General features: G+C 47.2%; 1 protein-coding gene across 1 annotated transcript; it reads right to left on the bottom strand.

Moving 5' to 3' along the window:
• Positions 1-1,459: 1,459 nt before the first annotated feature.
• On the bottom strand, positions 1,460-17,665 carry IMP4 (IMP U3 small nucleolar ribonucleoprotein 4). Its single transcript, XM_060252541.1, has 9 exons — positions 17,536-17,665; positions 15,703-15,811; positions 11,153-11,236; positions 8,252-8,361; positions 7,196-7,328; positions 5,917-6,071; positions 4,952-5,046; positions 3,406-3,479; positions 1,460-2,087 (listed from the first exon to the last, which is right to left on the bottom strand). Exons 1-9 carry the CDS (start codon positions 17,536-17,538, stop codon positions 1,975-1,977), a joined length of 876 nt encoding a protein of 291 aa, XP_060108524.1. The 5' UTR covers positions 17,539-17,665; the 3' UTR covers positions 1,460-1,974.
• Between the last annotated feature and the right edge of the window lie 752 nt (positions 17,666-18,417).

The following is an 18,417-nucleotide window of genomic DNA, read 5'->3' as shown; positions in this document are numbered from 1 at the left end:
CCTGATCCAGATGGTACCTTTCTGCCTGTAATTTAAACTCATTATTGCCAGTTTTATTTTCTGCTGCCAAGAGGAGCAGCTCCCTGCCCTCTGCTAAGTAACAGCCTTTGAATTACTTAGAGCAATCGTGTCTCCCCTCAACCTCCTCTCCTCCTGCTTTCCCTTTTCTCCTGGCAATAACACAGAGTGCCGCTTCTCCACTTCAAGATCTTCAGGTCCATGCCAGTTTGGAATGTACAGGACCAGACCACCATCAAAATGTCCCCATATCACGAGACTGCAGGAAGATACTGTCCCGGAAACTCCAACTGGCACAGAATGTTGTGGCCAGTGTTTCCTCTCAGCTGAGCTAGCGTGAGCCAGCTCGCAGATTTTTAGCCTCCGGCTCACACATTTTTGTCTTAGCTCACGAAAAATGGCCTCAGAGCGCAATAATTTATGCAGTCACTCGCAACCTTAATGCCAGGAGCTCACGAATTTAATGCCAGCAGCTCACAAAGTAGAATTTTTGCTCACAAGACTGCAACTTAGACGGAACATTGGTGGTGGCATGGGTCTTTACAGGGACACAGCACATATCTATCCTGGCTTTTGGCAGCATACTGGATCGGGTTCAAGATCTTGGTATTGGCTTTTAAGGCCCTAAATGGTCAGGGACCTACGTACCTTCGGGACTGCCTCTCCTGGCATACCTCCCCAAAAGAGTGCTGCACTCTGCAGATCAGAATCTACTGGGGGTCCCCAACTGCCCTCAACCAGAACGGCCTTTTCTGCCCTGGCTCCAACAAGATGGAACTCTCTGCCTTAGACCATCTGTGCCTTAGACCATCTGTGCCCCTGCAGGTCCAGAGATATTCGGCCAAGCATTCAGTTGAGGACAATGACGGTTCCATCTTGACATTTCCTCCCCCCAGGGAAGATAGTGGCACTACTGGTTTTTGTGCCATCTTCTGCTATACTTGTTCGCTACTGGTTTTTAATCTGTTTTTTTTTTTAAGTGATGTTTTATGCCTGCGTTGTACACCGCTCTGAGCTCGGCTTGCCGGGGGAGGGCAGTTGAAAAATCTAATTAAATAAACAAACTAGAGCAAACGGGATGCTGGGTATTGTATTGCAACGCCGTACCAAAGGCCTCTTTGTCATTTCAACATTTATACCACCTTAATGTGTTGCATCACCCAACCCACATACTATTGCAGAGAGTGTGGGCTGACTTACCACAAAGCAGCCGTTTCGCATCAACCACAGAAGACCATTTTCCCCTCCAGTGTGCACACTTTTCTACGTCAGAACTGCCTCCATTTCCCTAACCCTCTCCATACCCTCCAAAACCTATTGGCACTTGCCCAGTTCTAGCAGAATTCTATCCCTTTACCAAGATACCTCCCCTGAAAAATACTTTCCATGACCACAGAATGGAGGGATGCATCTTGAGAAACCAGAAACAGAACCAAGGAGGGAGAGGCCATCCATTTTATTCTCCCAAAGATGCCCCTGACTGAGTATCCATGGGAGAGAAGGGGAAATGGACATGGCTATGTATTGTCTTGTCTGAAACGTCAAGTTGAAGCACATCTTGGGACCCTGAAGGGAGGCTTCTAAGATCCTCTTTGCCATCAATGCTGACCTGGCCACCTCTCCTGCTGATGCTTTTGAAAGCCATCTGCGCTGGTTACAGCGCAGCCCTAGTGACGGGTTCCAAATTCAAAAGCTGAACAGAGACGCAGAGCCCTAAAACAGTAGACATCCCACTGAATAGAGAAGCAAGGCTTCTGTGGTAGTCCAGTCATCCGCGTGAGGAAATTGAGAGACTGGGAACTACTGGCTGAAGAAACCATGGAGATTCTCAGTCCTAGAAGGGGCAGAAAGAGTTCCATTGCCAACTAGGCAGTGCCCTTTAGAGTCCGATATGTAGCCAGTGTATAGCTGTCTACTGGAGAGACAGGGTGCTGCCGAGGGAAATGTGGCATGGGGCTATTCCACGCTGAGGAATTTCCGCTTCTTTGCTGTGTGGGTGTAGGGGTGCCAGCGCCATTCCACATCGGCCGTGCTCTCCTGCTCCAAGGTCCCCAGTTTGATCATATACACTGCAAGCAGAGAACAAATCCTTTCAGACCAGGGACTGGTTCTCTTTTATACTGAGTTAAATTTACCTCACTTCCCCCCCTCCCCCAGCATTCTGAAGTGGTATACAGTCTAGACAGAGTTCTAAGATGGGGGGGGGGCAGGTTTTGACTCCAGAAAGGCAAAAATGAGGGTTTGGACCAGAATTCCTGCTACAGCTGTGGCAGGCAGTACTGAGATCATCTTAATTTTTATTTTCTCCTGACTTCTTTCTATGAGGGAAAAAAATTCCTCCGTATATTTTTATTTGTTTACTTCAGTTCTCCCCTCCTTTTCTCTAATAGGAACCCAAAGCAGATTATGACCTCCTGATGGCACCTCGGTTTTTTGGCCACTGTATGAAACAGAGTGTTGGACTGGATGGGCCACTTGCCTAATCCAACATGGCTTCTCTTATGTTCTTACGTTATTATCTCCTCCAGGGCTTTTTTTCTGGGGCAACATTTTAAAAAAAATGTTTAAAAGTTAATGAGGGGTACCTGCGTGTTTCTCCTTCATTTCCCTCTTGAGAGCTCTGGCACCTCTTTCTCCAGAATAAAAGCCATGAACCTCCATTTTATCCTCACCACCACCCTGTGAGGCAGGATAGGCTGTGAGTGTGTGACTGGCCCAAGGTCATCCAGCAAGAATATCAGAAGAGCCCTGCTGGATCAGACCAGGGGTCCATTTAGCCCAGCATCCCATCACATACAGTGGCCAACCAGTTCCTCTGGAGGGCCAACAACAAGGCAAAGCGGCCAAGGTCTTCATAAGAACATCAGAAGAGCCCTTCTGGATCAGACCAGTGGTCCATCTAGTCCAGCATCCTGTCTCACACAGTGGCCAACCTGTTCTTCTAGAGGGACAACAACAGGGCATAGAGACTGAGGCCTTCATAAGAACATCAGAAGAGCCTTGCTGGATCAGACCAGTGGTTCATCTAGTCCAGCATCCTGTCTCACACAGTGGCCAACCAGTTCCTCTGGAGGGACAACAGGGCAGAGAGGCCAAGGCTTTCCCCTGACGTTGCCTCCTGGCTCTGGGATTCCAAAGTTTAGCACTTCCGTGGCAACGTTGAAATTCAAACCTGGGTCTTCCAGATTCTAGTTTGACCCTCTAAGCGCTATGCCAGCTGTCTAGCTCTCCATAATCCTTACAACTGGCCCCCTAAAACACGTTTGTGTTATTAACTCCGCACTGTAGCCAGCGGGACTGAAGCCATAAGAAAAGTACGGTGACTTGAATACAGAATTCTTTGAATTTGGGACTTCATCATTTCACATTCGGAAGGACGTTACTCACACTTCATTTCAAACCTCGGCCCGACCTCAGTGAGCTCCACGTTCCGGTGATCAGTCTTCTTGTAGACATGGTGCCTGTACAGGAAAGAGTTCACACTTTCAGCAGGCGAACTAAGCAAGACTCATCTTTCCTTAGAGATAGATCAACCGTGTTAGTCTGTCTGTAGCCGTGTTAGTCTGTTACAGTAGTAGAAAGTCTGTTACAGTCTGTTACAGCAGTAGAAAAGGGAACCCCGTGGCGCAAAGTGGTAAAGCTGCAGTGCTGCAGTCCAAGCTCTGCTCACGACCTGAGTTCGATCCCGGCAGAAGCTGAGCTGAGGTAGCTGGCTTGAGGTTGACTCAGCCTTCCATCCTTCCGAGGTCAATAAAATGAGTACCCAGCTTGCTGGGGGTAAAACCACCCTGCAAAAAGTCTGCCAAGAAAACATTGTGATGTGACATCATCCCCATGGGTCAGTAGCGACTCGGTGCTTGTACAGGGCACCGCCTTTACCTTTACTAGCAGTAGAAACAAGCAAGAGTCCAGGAGCACCTTAAAGGCTAACAAAAGTTGTGGGAGGAGCTTTAGTGAGTCACTGCTCCCTTCTTCAGAGCAAAATTACTCATACTACCTTAGCACTGGAACCTGATATTTTTTAACTTCATAATTGGCAAGACCAAAGGTTAAGTTCCAGTAAAAGGTAAAGGTAGTCCCCTGTGCAAGCACCAGTCGTTTCCGACTCTGGGGCGACGTTGCTTTCACAACGCTTTCACAGCAGACTTTTTACGGGTGGTTTGCCATTGCCTTCCCCAGTCATCTACACTTTCCCCCCAGCAAGCTGGGTCCTCATTTTACCGACCTCGGAAGGATGGAAGGCTGAGTCAACCTGAGCCGGCTACCTGAATCCAGCTTCCGCCGGGATCGAACTCAGGTCATGAGCAGGGAGCTCAGACTGCAGTACTGCAGCTTCACCACTCTGCGCCACAGGGTGCGGCACGTCAGAATTACTTCATATTTTAATAGGCATGGCACGGCTAGTCATAGCCTCACACTGGGTAGATAAACACCCACCCACGTTAGAAGCCTGGTATCAAAGGCTGTGGGAAACGTTCATATTATGCAAAATCGCTTATAATTCATATGATATATCTTACGACCAATATAAAAGACATGTAGCGTCTGTTTGGTACCCCTTACTCACTTTTCTTTCTGAAAATGACATCATTCCACAGAATCAATATTACAGAAAGTTAATTTATTTTTGACAGTCCTGTTGGCTTATGTATATTATGCAGCCAATCGTTAAACTTCGGTTAGTTTTATGTAACACGCAATGAAGGTCAGACTTTGAAGGATTGTATTAGATTAGATAGAGCAAGATATCTATTTACGTTTCCATTGGTTTTCTGTTTTAAATGTAATACTGTTGGATTAAAAATTATCCAAAAAAGAGCTCATTTGCCACAAATTTTGTTAGACTTTAAGGTACTCCTGGACTCTTCATCTTTTCTTGAAGGAGAACCCCACCACCAGTCTCTCTCAGAGACATGACCAAGGGCTCAGATACCTAAAGGAGATGTAGTCTTCTTGATTGGCAAAAGTGATAACTCGTTTGCTGTCCTCTTTGGGTACCGGGAAAAGGTATTTGAGGATGCTGGTGACCTAGGGTGCCGGGAAGTGGAGGGGGAGAGAAATAAGAGAGCCATAAGCACAGAGCAAAAGACAGCGTGCAACATTTCACCAAGCTCATAAAGTGACATCACCCCATGGGTCAGTAATCACTTGGTGCTTGCACAGGGAACTACCTTTACCTCCCCCTTAATTGCTTAAACAAACTCTCAATGGTTCCTCAAGATCACTGGACCAAATGAACAGTAACAGAAAGAAAGAAAAAAAACATTTAAATAAGGTGTCACACAGCCAGGCCTAGCAGGGCCTTCTACTGGCTGCCACCACTCTGGTAAGGGTCTGTATGGAGGGCCCAGAGCACCCAACCACTTTTGTCTTCCTTTTTAAGAAATACCTCTTAACTGTGACCAAGGAGACGTGAGGACTCAAGGAGTATAACAACAACAGTTTATTTACAATGCTCAAATAATAAGTGGGTAAAAACAGTGAAATATATACACAGTAAAGGTTGGTGCAAATAAAAGCCCTGAAGCGTTTATCTATACAGTCCCTACTCTAATAACCAACACTCACCCCCTTGGGTAAGGGAACTTTGCCCTGCTGCAAGCTCTCTAGGCTACAGCCTTCTAGGGAAAGAACACACCCTGCCTGGGCTTGGCCTTTTTATGTTCTCCTCCCAGGCCCCACCCCTCTCTGGGCCAGTTTCCCTCTGAAGCCTTGCCACCCAATCAGGGAGACAGGAGGGATCCTGGGAAATGTAGGCTTTTTCCAGTAACTCCTAGGCAGGCTTCCCTGGGGCTTGCAGGCCTCACTAGGCCCAGGATCATGACATAAGGGATGATGCTTGTAAGCTGCTTTTGGTTTCCAAATCGCTCCCAGCTTGTCTTTTGAAGCACGTCTTACCCGCTGCCCGAGCCGGGAGGTGAGGTTGTGAAAAATGAGGTGGGGGTTGGCCTCGGACATGGTGCCGATGTCCGGGATGTCGTGGCGCATCACCACGTTGCAGAGCGTGAAGTAAGCCGTGGGGCCAAAGGGCAAGTGGCTGACAATGAGCCCATCTGAAAGGGAGGGAAAAAACTCTAAGATCAGCCAGGTTTCAAATCCATGATCACTGGCCTCAAAGCCAGGGGAAGCCGCAAGACATAACCCACCACTGTAAGTGCTCACAGAGATAAAGAGAACCAAGAATACATTCCTAAGCATGTCTGCTCAGAAATAAAGCCCACTTTGTTTAATGGGAAAAGCCCAGATTAGCCTGAGTTCATCAGAGCTCAGAAGCGCCAGGCAGGGTTGTCCATGGATGGTACTTGGATGGGAGACCATCAAGGAAGATCACAGCTGCTATGTACAGAAAGGCAATAGCAAGCCATCTCTGTTCTTGGGCAGAAGACCAGGGTTGCTAGGCAGAGGAAGGCAATAGCAAAACACCAGTGTTCCTGGACAGAAGACTGGGGTTGCTAGGCAGAGGAGGGAAATACCAAACCACCTCTCTTCTTGCTATGCAGAGAAGGGCAACAGCAAACCACCTCTGTTCATGGACAGAAGACCAGGGTTGCTATTCAGAGGTAGGCATTAGCAAACTTCCTTTGTTCTTGGATGGGAGACCATCAAGGAAGACCAAGGAAGAGCCAGGCAACAGCAAACCACCTCTGTTAATCTCTGCCCTAACCTGGATGGCCCAGGCTAGCCCAGTCTCATCAGTTCTCAGAAGCTAAAAAGGGTCAGCCCCGGGAAGTGCCTGGACAGGAGACCACCAAGGAAAGCCAAAGTTGCTGTGCAGGCAACGGCAAACCACATCTGCTCATCTCTTCCCTCGGCGACCCCACCAAGGGTCACCACGAGTTGGTTGTGACTTGGCAGCACAGCATTTGCAGGAACACCTGCGATAGGATTAGAGCTTAAGACAGCTATTTTTCAGCTTGTTCCTGCTACGAGAGAACTCTGCACCCGCCAGTTCTGCTGGTGGGTGCAGAGCTTTGCATAGAAGCGAGGCTGGTCCAGTCTAAACAGTATTTATGTAGCTAACCATCCCATACATCTTCCCAACAATGACCCGAAGCAGTTCTCCCCATCTCTTGCCCACTCCTCCATTTTATCTTCACAACAACCCTGCAAGGCAGGCAAGAGAGCACTCCACCTTGCACACCCCCGACCTGGAACCCCTCCCAGAACGGTCGCTCACCAGGCACCCCTCGGTGTTCATGCACCACCAGCAGATCTGTAACTTCGTTGGCCTTGCAGGCGCGGACAAGGGCGCCCACCTCATGCCGACCTCGGTTCATGCGCTGGGCTCCCGGGAAGACCAGCTTGAGCTCCTAGATTGAAAGAGGGAGGAACAGGCGTGTGGAACAAAGGAGTCGCAGCAGCTAGAGGCAGACTCAGGGTCACTGCTGACTAGGAGACAAGGGGGGGGGGAGTCGTAAGGACATCAGAAGAGCCCTGCTAGATCACACCAGTGTTCCATCTAGTCCAGCATCCTGTCTCACACAGTGGCTGACCAGTACCTCTGGACGGCCAACAACGGGGCAGAGAGGCCAAGGCCTTCCCCTGATGTTGCCTCCTGGCTCTGGGATTCAGAGGATTAGCGCCTCTTAATGTGGAGGTTCCCCTCAGTCACAATCATAGAATCATAGAGCTGGAAGGGACCTCCAGGGTCATCTAGTCCAACCCCCTGCACAATGCAGGAAACTTAAAATACCTCCACTAAGGAACCGCTCTAACTGTCCGGAAGTTCTTCCTACTGTTGAGCCAGAAACTCTTTTGATTTCATTTCAACCTCTTGATTCTGGTCCTACTTTGTGGAGCCACAATGACATTGACAGACATCTCCTCCATGAATCTATCTAATCCTCTTTACAAGCTGTTCATTCCTGTGGCCATCACTCCATCCTCTGGCAGCAAATTCCACACTTTAATCACTTTCTGTGTAAAGTAGTATTTCCTTTTGGCCGTACTGAACCTACTGCCCATCAGGTTCACTGATGCCTTCCAGTTCTAGTAATTTGGAAGAGGGAGAAAAAAACCTTATCTTCAAGGGCAGAGCCTGCCAGCTGGACAGAGAAAAAGTTGGGATTCATCTCAGGGATCAGCTGACATGAGAATAAGAATATGATCCCTACCACCAGTGTGCAAGAGGAAAATCTGTCCTGTCCCACCCCACAAAGTGTCCCTTTACTCCCCCAACTCACCCACCCATTCCCCGTGCCTCCCACTAAAAGGAAGAAACAACCCCACATACCTTAGCAAACATCTTGAGACGGGAGCTGGGGTCGCGCGAGGTGGTGACCATTATGCGAGGGTCCTCCACGCCTGCCCACCGGTACTCATCATCCACGTTCGTGGTCACCCCTGACAGGGCAACACAAGAATCACAAACCCGCAAGGAGACAGGCGCTCTCAACTACATACACACCAAAACAGGGCTGCTCCACTAGAAGAACATAAGAGAAGCCATGTTGGATCAGGCCAATGGCCCATCCAGTCCAACACTCTGTGTCACACAGTGGCCAAAAATCCAGGTGTCATCAGGAGGTCCACCAGTAGCTTTAAGAACATAAGGGAAGCCATGTTGGATCAGGCCAGTGGCCCATCCAGTCCAACAATCTGTGTCACAAAGTGGCCAAAAAACCCAGGTGTCATCAGGAGGTCCACCAGTAGCTTTAAGAATATAAGGGAAGCCATGTTGGATCAGGCCAGTGGCCCATCCAGTCCAACACTCTGTGTCACACAGTGGCCAAAAAACCCAGGTGTCATCAGGAGGTCCACCAACAGCTTTAAGAACATAAGGGAAGCCATGCTGGATCAGGCCAATGGCCCATCCAGTCCAACACTCTGTGTCACACAGTAGCCAAAAAACCCAGGTGTCATCAGGAGGTCCACCAGTAGCTTTAAGAACATAAGGGAAGCCATGTTGGATCAGGCCAGTGGCCCATCCAGTCCAACACTCTGTGTCACATAGTGGCCAAAAAAACTGGGTGCCATCAGGAGGTCCACCAATGGGGCCAGGACACTAGAAGCCCTGTACCTGAAGCAGTGACTCACAAAAGCTTATCCGCTGCCACAGATTTTGTTAGTCTTTAAAGAGCTACTGGATTCTTACTCTTTTCTACTCCTTCCTGGCTTGCTCTGCGGCAATCAGTCAGAGCCGCCAAGTGCCCAAAATGAGGTTTGTGAACAATACCCCCCTCTCTGTGGAGTCTTGTGAGGGGGAAAAAATTCTACTTTCTGAGCTACTGGCATTCAAGTTGCGAGCTACTGCAAAAATGAGCTTGCTCTGGGGCTATTTTCCCTGAGCTAAGACAAAAATGTGTGAGCCGGAAGCTAAAAAACTGTGAGCTAGCTCACGCTAACTCAGCTGAGAGAGAACGCTGCTTATGAAAGAGCCACACACCTGGCCTCCCGCAGGAGCTCCATCCTGGATAGCCAGGTGAAGCTTTCCTAAACAGACATAGTTACAATTCTTATTTGCTTTCTGGCTATTTCCTCTTTCTATTTAGGGTTGACAAAACAGAAATGCGTGAGCTGGCTATCATCTTTTGAGACTCTGTTTGCTAAACTGAGTAATAAAGTAAAGGTAGTCCCCTATGCAAGCACCAGCCGTTTCAGACTCTGAAGTGACATCGCATCACAACATTTTCACAGCAAACTTTTTACGAGGTGGTTTGCCATTGCCTTCCCCAGTCATCTACACTTCCCCCCAGCAAGCTGGGGACTCATTTTACCGACTTCGGAAGGATGGAAGGCTGAGTCAACCTTGAGCCGGCTACCTGAACCCAGCTTCCACTGGGATCGAGCTCAGGTCGTGAGCAGAGAGTTTGGACTGCAATACCGCAGCTTTACCACTCTGCAGCACAGAGCTCATAAACTGAGTAATACCCATCCCCTAAAGTCTCCCCAAAAGTCAGGGTTTTTTTGGGGGGGGGCACAAGACCCAACATCCCTCCTCTAATTCAGGCTAAACTCTGAGGCCATCAAAAGTGCAGAAAAGTCAACCCATGATTTCAAGGTGGTTTGGGGAAAAGCCTTCCTGACTGTGACAATTTAAGAACAAGATGGCACATTGAAAATTGTTCCCAAATTCTAAACATATTAATTCATACTGGCCAGGAATTGAGACAGCTTGAAACACTGCATCATACGATTGCAGGGCTCTTTTTCTAGCAGGAGCTCCTCTGCATATTAGGCCACACACCCCTGATGTAGCCAATCCTCCAGGAGCTTCCAGTAGGCCCTGTACTAAGAGCCCTCTAAGCTCTTGGAGGATTGGCTACATCAGGGGGCGTGGCCTAATATGCAGAGGAGCTCCTGCTAGAAAAAGAGCCCTGCGATTTTGTATCGCCCATGGTTATCACATACATACAGCAAAATGGTTGGATCCAGTCCTGAGGAATTTAGTGTCTTTCGTACCATTTTTGTCAGATGGTACCATTTTTATTAAAGGACAAGGATCAGAGGATACCTTGAGCCCCAGCAAAAATCGTTTTCAGTGGTGATTACACAAAAAGAATTTTTTTAAAGGATGGGTCAAGGGAAAAAAATTAAGGGCTGATTTCAAATTCAGAAATAAAATAGAACAAAATATACAGAAATATGTACATGTAAGAGCAATAAAAATCAATACAAATAATTTAACCATTTGAGATAATAATTTACTGATTTGGGAGCTTGGGTAAAATGAGTCGACCATTAAAGGAAAGGATGGACTCTCCAGGAATTCCAGACAGGCTCTGGGTCCCAAGCCATGACTCCAACCATGGCTTTTTTTTGTAGCACGAATTCCTTTCCATATTAGGCCACACCCATCTGATGTAGCCAATCCTCCAAGAGCTAACAGTAGGCCTTGTACTAAGAGCCCTGTGAGCTGTTGAAGGATTGGCTACATAAGAGAGGTGTGGCCTAATATGCAAAGGAGTCCCTGCTACAAAAAAAAAGCCCTGACTCCAACTAAGCTTGGGAGGTAAGGGACAAAGCCCTCTTTATTTCTTGTTGTGACCTTCCTGTCGAGCCTGAGATGGACCTCCTCGTCCCCTTCCTTCCCATCTCCCTTTCCCACATCTCATCCAATAAAGCTGTAGGCTGTTCCACACCCAGGCCCAAACTGGATCTCTGAAAGCCATTTCAAAGCCCATTCTCTACTCACCTGTCGCACCCTCATCATCGAATTCAATGGACTTCTGAAGCCTGAGGGCCTCCCTCCGCAGTTCTGTGGGGATGAGGCAGTTCTCTGGAAGGGAAAAGCAAAGAAAGGAAAATGTTTATTGCAGCACAGCAGTTAACGGGGCTCCCTCGATGGGAGCACATTCGGACGGTGTTGAAAGAGCTGCACTGACTACCTATTGCGTTCCGAGTCTGCTTCAAGGTGTTGGTATTGACCTTTAAAGCCCTTTATGGTCAGGGGCCTGCCTATCTACGGGACCGCCTTTCTCCGTATGTTCCCCAGAGAGCACTGTGTTCAGCGACACAAAATCTACTGTCCATCCCCAGACCAAGGGAGGCCAGACTGTGTTCTACACAGGCTAGGGCCTTCTCAGTGGTAGCACCAGAATTGTGGAATGCTCTCCCGGAGGCCATAAGGGCCCTGCGGGACCTTTCTCAATTCCACAGGGCCCGTAAAACTGAATTATTTCGACAGGCTGTTAACAGCTAACCAGGGAAAGACTGCCACCCTACACTGCTGAGGAACTACAATCACTCCAGGATCACTGTCAGAGGAAAGTAAGATCCCGCCTGTTTTGAAGTTAACAAATGTTTTAAATTGTATTTTATTGTTTTCAATTGCAGTGTCTGAATTTGCTTGTTAGTCGTCCTGAGTCCGCTTGTGGAGAGGGCAGGATAAAAGTTGAAAGTAATAAATAAATAAGAAGAGTTCCAGGACACACAAATAAGGGCACAGAAAGAACTCTCTCCAGTTAACATGTATTTGCCCATATATATTACAGATTTTTTAGGAGTGGGGAAAGCACAAGGTTTTCAGCAGGATTTTCAAAAGGGTTATTAATAATGCTCTTATAGTGTGTCTTACAGGTGGTTAAAAAAACACATCAAATACACTACCTGAATAAACATTATCACTGTCATATGAACATATGAAGCTGCCTTATACTGAATCAGACCTTTGGTCCATCAAAGTCAATATTGTCTTCTCAGACTGGCAGCGGCTCTCCAGGGTCTCAAGCTGAGGTTTTTCACACCTATTTGCCTGGACCCTTTTTTGGAGATGCCAGGGATTGAACCTGGGACCTTCTGCTTCCCAAGCAGATGCTCTACCACTGAGTCACCGTCCCTCCCAATAGTTGACTTTTTAAAAAAAATCAAAAATATGGATTGAACCAGTAATAATAGCATTTAGGTTTGTTATTTATATATTACATTTATCTTCTGTCTTTCTTCTACTATGGACCGATGGACTGGCAATATATACTCACAGCAGCCTTCTCAAGGCAATATATAGTGTTTCTAGGCAGTCCCCTTATCCAGGCCAGGTTAGCTTTAGCAGCATTGCTGCTGCACGTGCCTTTCCACTAGTGATGTGAAGAACTTCACTGTGGATTGCATGGTACTGTACAGTCCGAATATGCACAAAGTAGACTGCTGAATAGGTTCAGGCTGTTCATGCACAGCCCAACTATACAACAAGCAATCAGCTCCTTGCTTATAACCGGCAAACAGAATTCCACAGGGCCTGTAAAGCAGAAAGGTTCCTCCAGGCTTTTGCTTGAGGACAGCAATGGTTGCCAGGCTGGCACCTCCCTCGCCCCCTCCACTTAAGTGTGTGGGGGGGACTGCTCCTAATGCCTAGAAAGCAGAACCATAGCACATTATAAAGAAGGTCCTTTGGGTTGCAACTGTTTTAAAATTTACTGGTTTTATTGATTTTATATGTATTTATGGTTGTACATCGCCTAGAGCCTGGCATTGGCTGGGATGATTCACAACAACTGTCCTTTAAGATAGGCTAATTCGACCCTTCTAGACTGAGGACCTGCTTCACTTTGGGCATATAACAGAACATAAGAACGTAAGAGAAGCCATGTTGGATCAGGCCAATGGCCCATTCCAGTCCAACACTCTGTGTCACAAAGTGGCCAAAAAAACCAAGTGCCATCAGGAGGTCCACCAACTCCCAAATCACTACCAATTTCACCAACTCCCAATTCCCTTCCTAATAATTCCCAGCATGGCGTTGGCCTTTTTTATTGCTATCGCGCACTGTCTCGACATTTTCAGTGAGTTATACACCACGAGCCCTGGGCATCAACAGGAAGTCACGTGGATCAGAGACATGTGACAGGAAGAGGGGAACCCAGAGTTATGACCTCACCAGTGTCCAGGCTGAGCTTGTAGGCAGCAGCTCAAAAGAATGGGGGACAAACCAAGCGGCAAGTAGTGTGCTGTGGTGCTGAGCAAGCCAAAAGTCAGAACCATGGAGGAACAGTCTCCACTAAGAACATAAGAACATAAGAGAAGCCATGTTGGATCAGGCCAACGGCCCATCAAGTCCAACACTCTGTGTCACACAGTGGAAAAAAATGTTATATACACACATACACTGTGGCTAATAGCCACTGATGGACCTCTGCTCCATATTTTTATCTAAACCCCTCTTGAAGGTGGCTATACTTGTGGCCGCCACCACCTCCTGTGGCAGTGAATTCCACATGTTAATCACCCTTTGGGTGAAGAAGTACTTCCTTTTATCCGTTTTAACCTGTCTGCTCAGCAATTTCATCGAATGCCCACGAGTTCTTGTATTGTGAGAAAGGGAGAAAAGTACTTCTTTCTCTACTTTCTCCATTCCATGCATTATCTTGTAAACCTCTATCATGTCACCCCGCAGTCGACGTTTCTCCAAGCTAAAGAGTCCCAAGCGTTTCAACCTTTCTTCATAGGGAAAGTGCTCCAGCCCTTTAATCATTCTAGTTGCCCTTCTCTGCACCTTCTCTAATGCTATAATATCCTTTTTGAGGTGCGGCGACCAGAACTGCACACAGAAAGACCACCTGCTTTAAACAGCAGACTGTTTAAATCTTGGACCAGGATCAGGAAACCCAGCTTCAAATTCCCCCTCTGTTGTGTAAACCTGACTCCCAGCATAATCTAACTCACAGGCAGGGATGGAATTCTAGCAGGAGCTCCTTTGCATATTACGCCACGCCCCCCTGATGTAGCCAGTCCTCCAAGAGCTTACAAGGCTCTTTTTTGTAAGCTCTTGGAGGATTGGCTACATCAGGGGGTGTGGCCTAATATGCAAATGAGCTCCTGCTAGAATTCCACCCCTGCTTACAGGTTTGTTGTGGGGGTAAAATGGAGACAGGGAGAACAATGCAGGTTGCTTTGAGTCCCCATTAGGAAGAGTTGTGGGATATAAAAGGCATATATTGACACAGGGAGAGAGAAAGATGAACATTTTTTAAAAAGCACACAAAGGAAGAACTTTTTATTCATCCTTTTAGTTCTGCCTTTGTGGACTCAGTATCGGGAAGGACAGGAGAAACTGAAGTGAAATGTATTTGGAAAGAGAGCTGTATCTTTGGAGAGGGAGAAAAAAATAAAAAATTCAAAATGTCTCCTTGTTTTGTCCCAAAAAACCATCCACACACACGATTTGACAGCAGAGACAGATATGTCTTGAATGAGAACGCCATACGACTCCCAGCACCCACCAGGCTGACCAGGATATTTAAAAAATCAGATAATTTATGAGGGACAGAGACACATAGATGATTCTCTTTTCTCCCTATCTCGCAATACAAGAACTCGTGGGCATTCGATGAAATTGCTGAGCAGCCAGGTTAAAACGGATAAAAGGAAATACTTCTTCACCCAAAGGGTGATTAACATGTGGAATTCACTGCCACAGGAGGTGGTGGCGGCCACAAGCATAGCCACCTTCAAGAGGGGTTTAGATAAAAATATGGAGCAGAGATCCATCAGTGGCTATTAGCCACAAAAAAAAATTTGCCACTGTGTGACACAGAGTGTTGGACTTGGCCTGATCTAACATGGCTTCTCTTATGTTCGTGTGCTACTTTTCAACTTTGGGGAGAAGAATATCGCTATCAATCTCTGGCCCTAAACAGGCCAGGCTCATGTCAACTAGCGCTAGGGCCTTTTCTGTAGTAGCCCCACACTGGCGGAATGAGCTCCCCGAGGAGGCCAGGGCCCTGCGAGAGCTCGTACAGTTCCGCAGGGCCTGTAAGATGGCACTCTTCCACCAGGCACTCGCCACTTAGATCGTTGGCTACTACAGCGATCCAAAAAATATCTGGATTGCCTTTTGCAATCTGCCCCATATAGAACATTGGGACCACTAAGATCTGCTCTATGGAGAACATCTAGCTGGAGTAGCAAGGTAACATAATTTAGATCATAGCACCTGAACTGTTAATTTCTACGTTTTAAATTGTTTTTATTGTCTTATGTTCATCATATGTCTATACTCATGTATAGTCATGAGCGTGCGAGCCGCTCTGACACTGCCTTGGCGGGGAGGGCGAGATGTAAATCGAATCAAATCAATAAATACATACATTTCTCAAGATGGGGATGTGATCTACTGCACCACAGGCAGGGGGTGACAGAGGCTAAGTGGTCCCCCACTGCAAATTCCTGCACATACATGCATTGGGTATTAAAGCCTCTGCCCCAAACACACAGAGGTTTTAAAGTGAGAAGCAAGTTTTTGGTTACCATCTAGTGCTTTCTTGATTTTTTCCTTTTTCTCCTCAACAGCCCGAAGTCTCTCCTCTTGGGCTTTGCGGAAAAGGTATTCCCGCCGCTGACGGGCCTCCCGGCGCAACTGAAAAGGAATACAGAAGCGTAAATAGAACCTCCAAGACTCTTCTACAAGCAGGATGAAACAAAGGCATTCAGCCACTGCGTGACACCCAAGGAAATAGAGTCACCCCCAAAATGTCCGCTAAGGAACCAGGAAGCACGCTTCTCCAAAGGACACATCCTGACACTGCCCCCCAACTCAATGCATTTTAGGCAAAGTTCAAACTTGCGCATTTCAAATCGGCTTAAATATGCCCAGCCATGTGACAGACTGTGGCCATCCTATTTTGGATTTGTATCCTAGAAAATGGGAGCAAATAAGAACATAAGAAGAGCCTTACTGGACCAGACCAGTGGTCCATTTAGACCAGAATCTTGACTCACACTGTGGCAAACCAGTTCCTCTAGAGCCAGTTTGGTGTAGTGGTTAAGTGTGTGGACTCTTATTTGGGAGAACTGGGTTTCTCCTCCACTTGCAGCTGCTGGAATGGCCTTGGGTCAACCATAGCTCTCGTAGGAGTTGTTCTTGAGAGGGCAGCATCTGGGAGAGCTCTCTCAGCCCCACCTACCTCACAGGGTGTCTGTTGTGGGGGAGGAAGATAAAGAAGTTTGTGAGCAGCTCATGTTGCCTCCTGGCCTGCTATTGAGAGGCTGACTGCTTCTGTACATGGAGGTTCCCGTTCAGTACCACAGCAAATAGCTACTGGCAGATCTATCTCCCATAAATCTCTTATCCCTTTTAATAATCACCTATCACCATTACTTCAGCCTCTAGCCCCAAATCCCACATTCTTTCAAGAACTGTAAGAGATTCCAAACTCAAGGCACACAACAGCATCCCCTTTTTAAAAGCAACAACATTTATTTTTATACATACACAGCACAATCAACCCACTGCCCTCTCCAGGCCACGTAGCCACAGTTTTCTCTACATTCATTTAGTTTCCCCCTTCAGAGTTCCATTCTGCAACCCAATCCACGAGGTTAGGGCCATTTCCTCCACACCTCGATCGTGAATCCGAATTTATTTCCCTGTCCGCAATGAATCCGAATTAACCTGAGCACAGCTCTGCTCATGCAACCCTACAGCAGCAACCAGTCTATGACTAGTGTTCTTCGGTAAACAAAACGACAAAGTTGGAGTTCAGGGCCACCTTGAAGACCAACAAACTTTTATTCAAGGTATAAGGCTTGAATGGGATGGAGAAAGTAGAGAAAGGAGTACTTTTCTCCCTTTCTCACAATACAAGAACTCGTGGGCATTCAATGAAATTGCTGAGCAGTCAGGTTAAAACGGATAAAAGGAAGTACTTCTTCACCCAAAGGGTGGTTATCATGTGGAATTCACTGCCACAGGAGGTGGTGGCGGCCACAAGCATAGCCACCTTCAAGAGGGGTTTAGATAAAAATATGGAGCAGAGGTCCATCAGTGGCTATTAGTCACAGTGTGTGTGTGTATATATATATATATACACACACACACATATATCGGCCACTGTATGACACAGAGTGTTGGACTGGATGGGCCATTGGCCTGATCCAACATGGCTTCTCTTATGTTCTTAAGACTGCGTGTGCAGGCACACGACTTCAGAGGAATTGAATGAAACGGTCTTAAAGGGGCCACTGGACTGAAACTTTGTTCTGCTGCTTCAGACCAACACGGCCACACACCTGGCTCCAGGTAAATCAAAATTACTCATCCCGGTACCCCGGGAAATCCATTAATTCCCTTCTCCCCCTTACCATGATGCTAAAAGAGCGTGCCGGACTCCACCATGCGGGTTTACACGCCTCCCTTCCGGATCTCGCTTCTCATTGGCCAACAGAGCCCCACCTATAGGAGAAGAAGACGTTACACAAAGGGGAAAGGTAGATTCTTTCATCAGGCTTCCGGTTCTCGGCTGCAGTTGGTAGAAACCGCCATGTGCGGGGCGAGAGCCTTGGAATTCTTTATGAAAAGGAGCCAAATCAGATCGGGCTAGAACAGGGGTGGCCATACTGTGGCTCGGGAGCCCCATGTGGCACTTTCACACATATTGTATGGCTCTCGAAGCTCCCACTGCCCTGTTAGCTAACTTGGAGAAAGCATTTGTCTCTTTAAATCACTTCGCCAACCCAGCCAGTGACGTGGAGAGTGCATCTAAAGTTAAAGTTGCTTTCTTTCCACCTCTCCATCCCCTATTTCCCTCCCTCTTTTGCTGCTCTCAAACATCAGACGTTCATAGATCCAGGTGGGCAGCCGTGGTGGTCTGAAGCAGTAGAACAAAGCAGGAGTCAAGTATCACCTTTAAGACCAACCAAGTTTTATTCAGAATGGAAGTTTTTGTGTGCTAGAAGCCCACTTCATCATACAAGGAATCAGGTACAGTGAGTCAGGTACCGTGGGCAGAGCTGCATATAGCTGGTAGGCAGTAGTTTAAAATGCAAAATGGTACAAATTTAAGATCCAATAACAGAATAGTAAAATTAACAAATTGAGCAAACCATTGATCTGAGTAACATAAGCGTGAGAAACCAGTAAAACAGTAACATGTCAAAATGTGAGAATGTCTGTATGTCAATACAGGTAAAAGAGAAATACATTGGATAGTGATGGCTTTGCAACTCTCAAACATCTGACATTTA

This window comes from Heteronotia binoei, chromosome 13 (assembly GCF_032191835.1).
Source record: "Heteronotia binoei isolate CCM8104 ecotype False Entrance Well chromosome 13, APGP_CSIRO_Hbin_v1, whole genome shotgun sequence".
NCBI classification, from domain to species: Eukaryota; Metazoa; Chordata; class Lepidosauria; order Squamata; family Gekkonidae; genus Heteronotia; species Heteronotia binoei.
The sequence above is the reverse complement of the archived record's forward strand: the minus strand, read 5'-3'. Positions and strand labels throughout refer to the sequence as shown.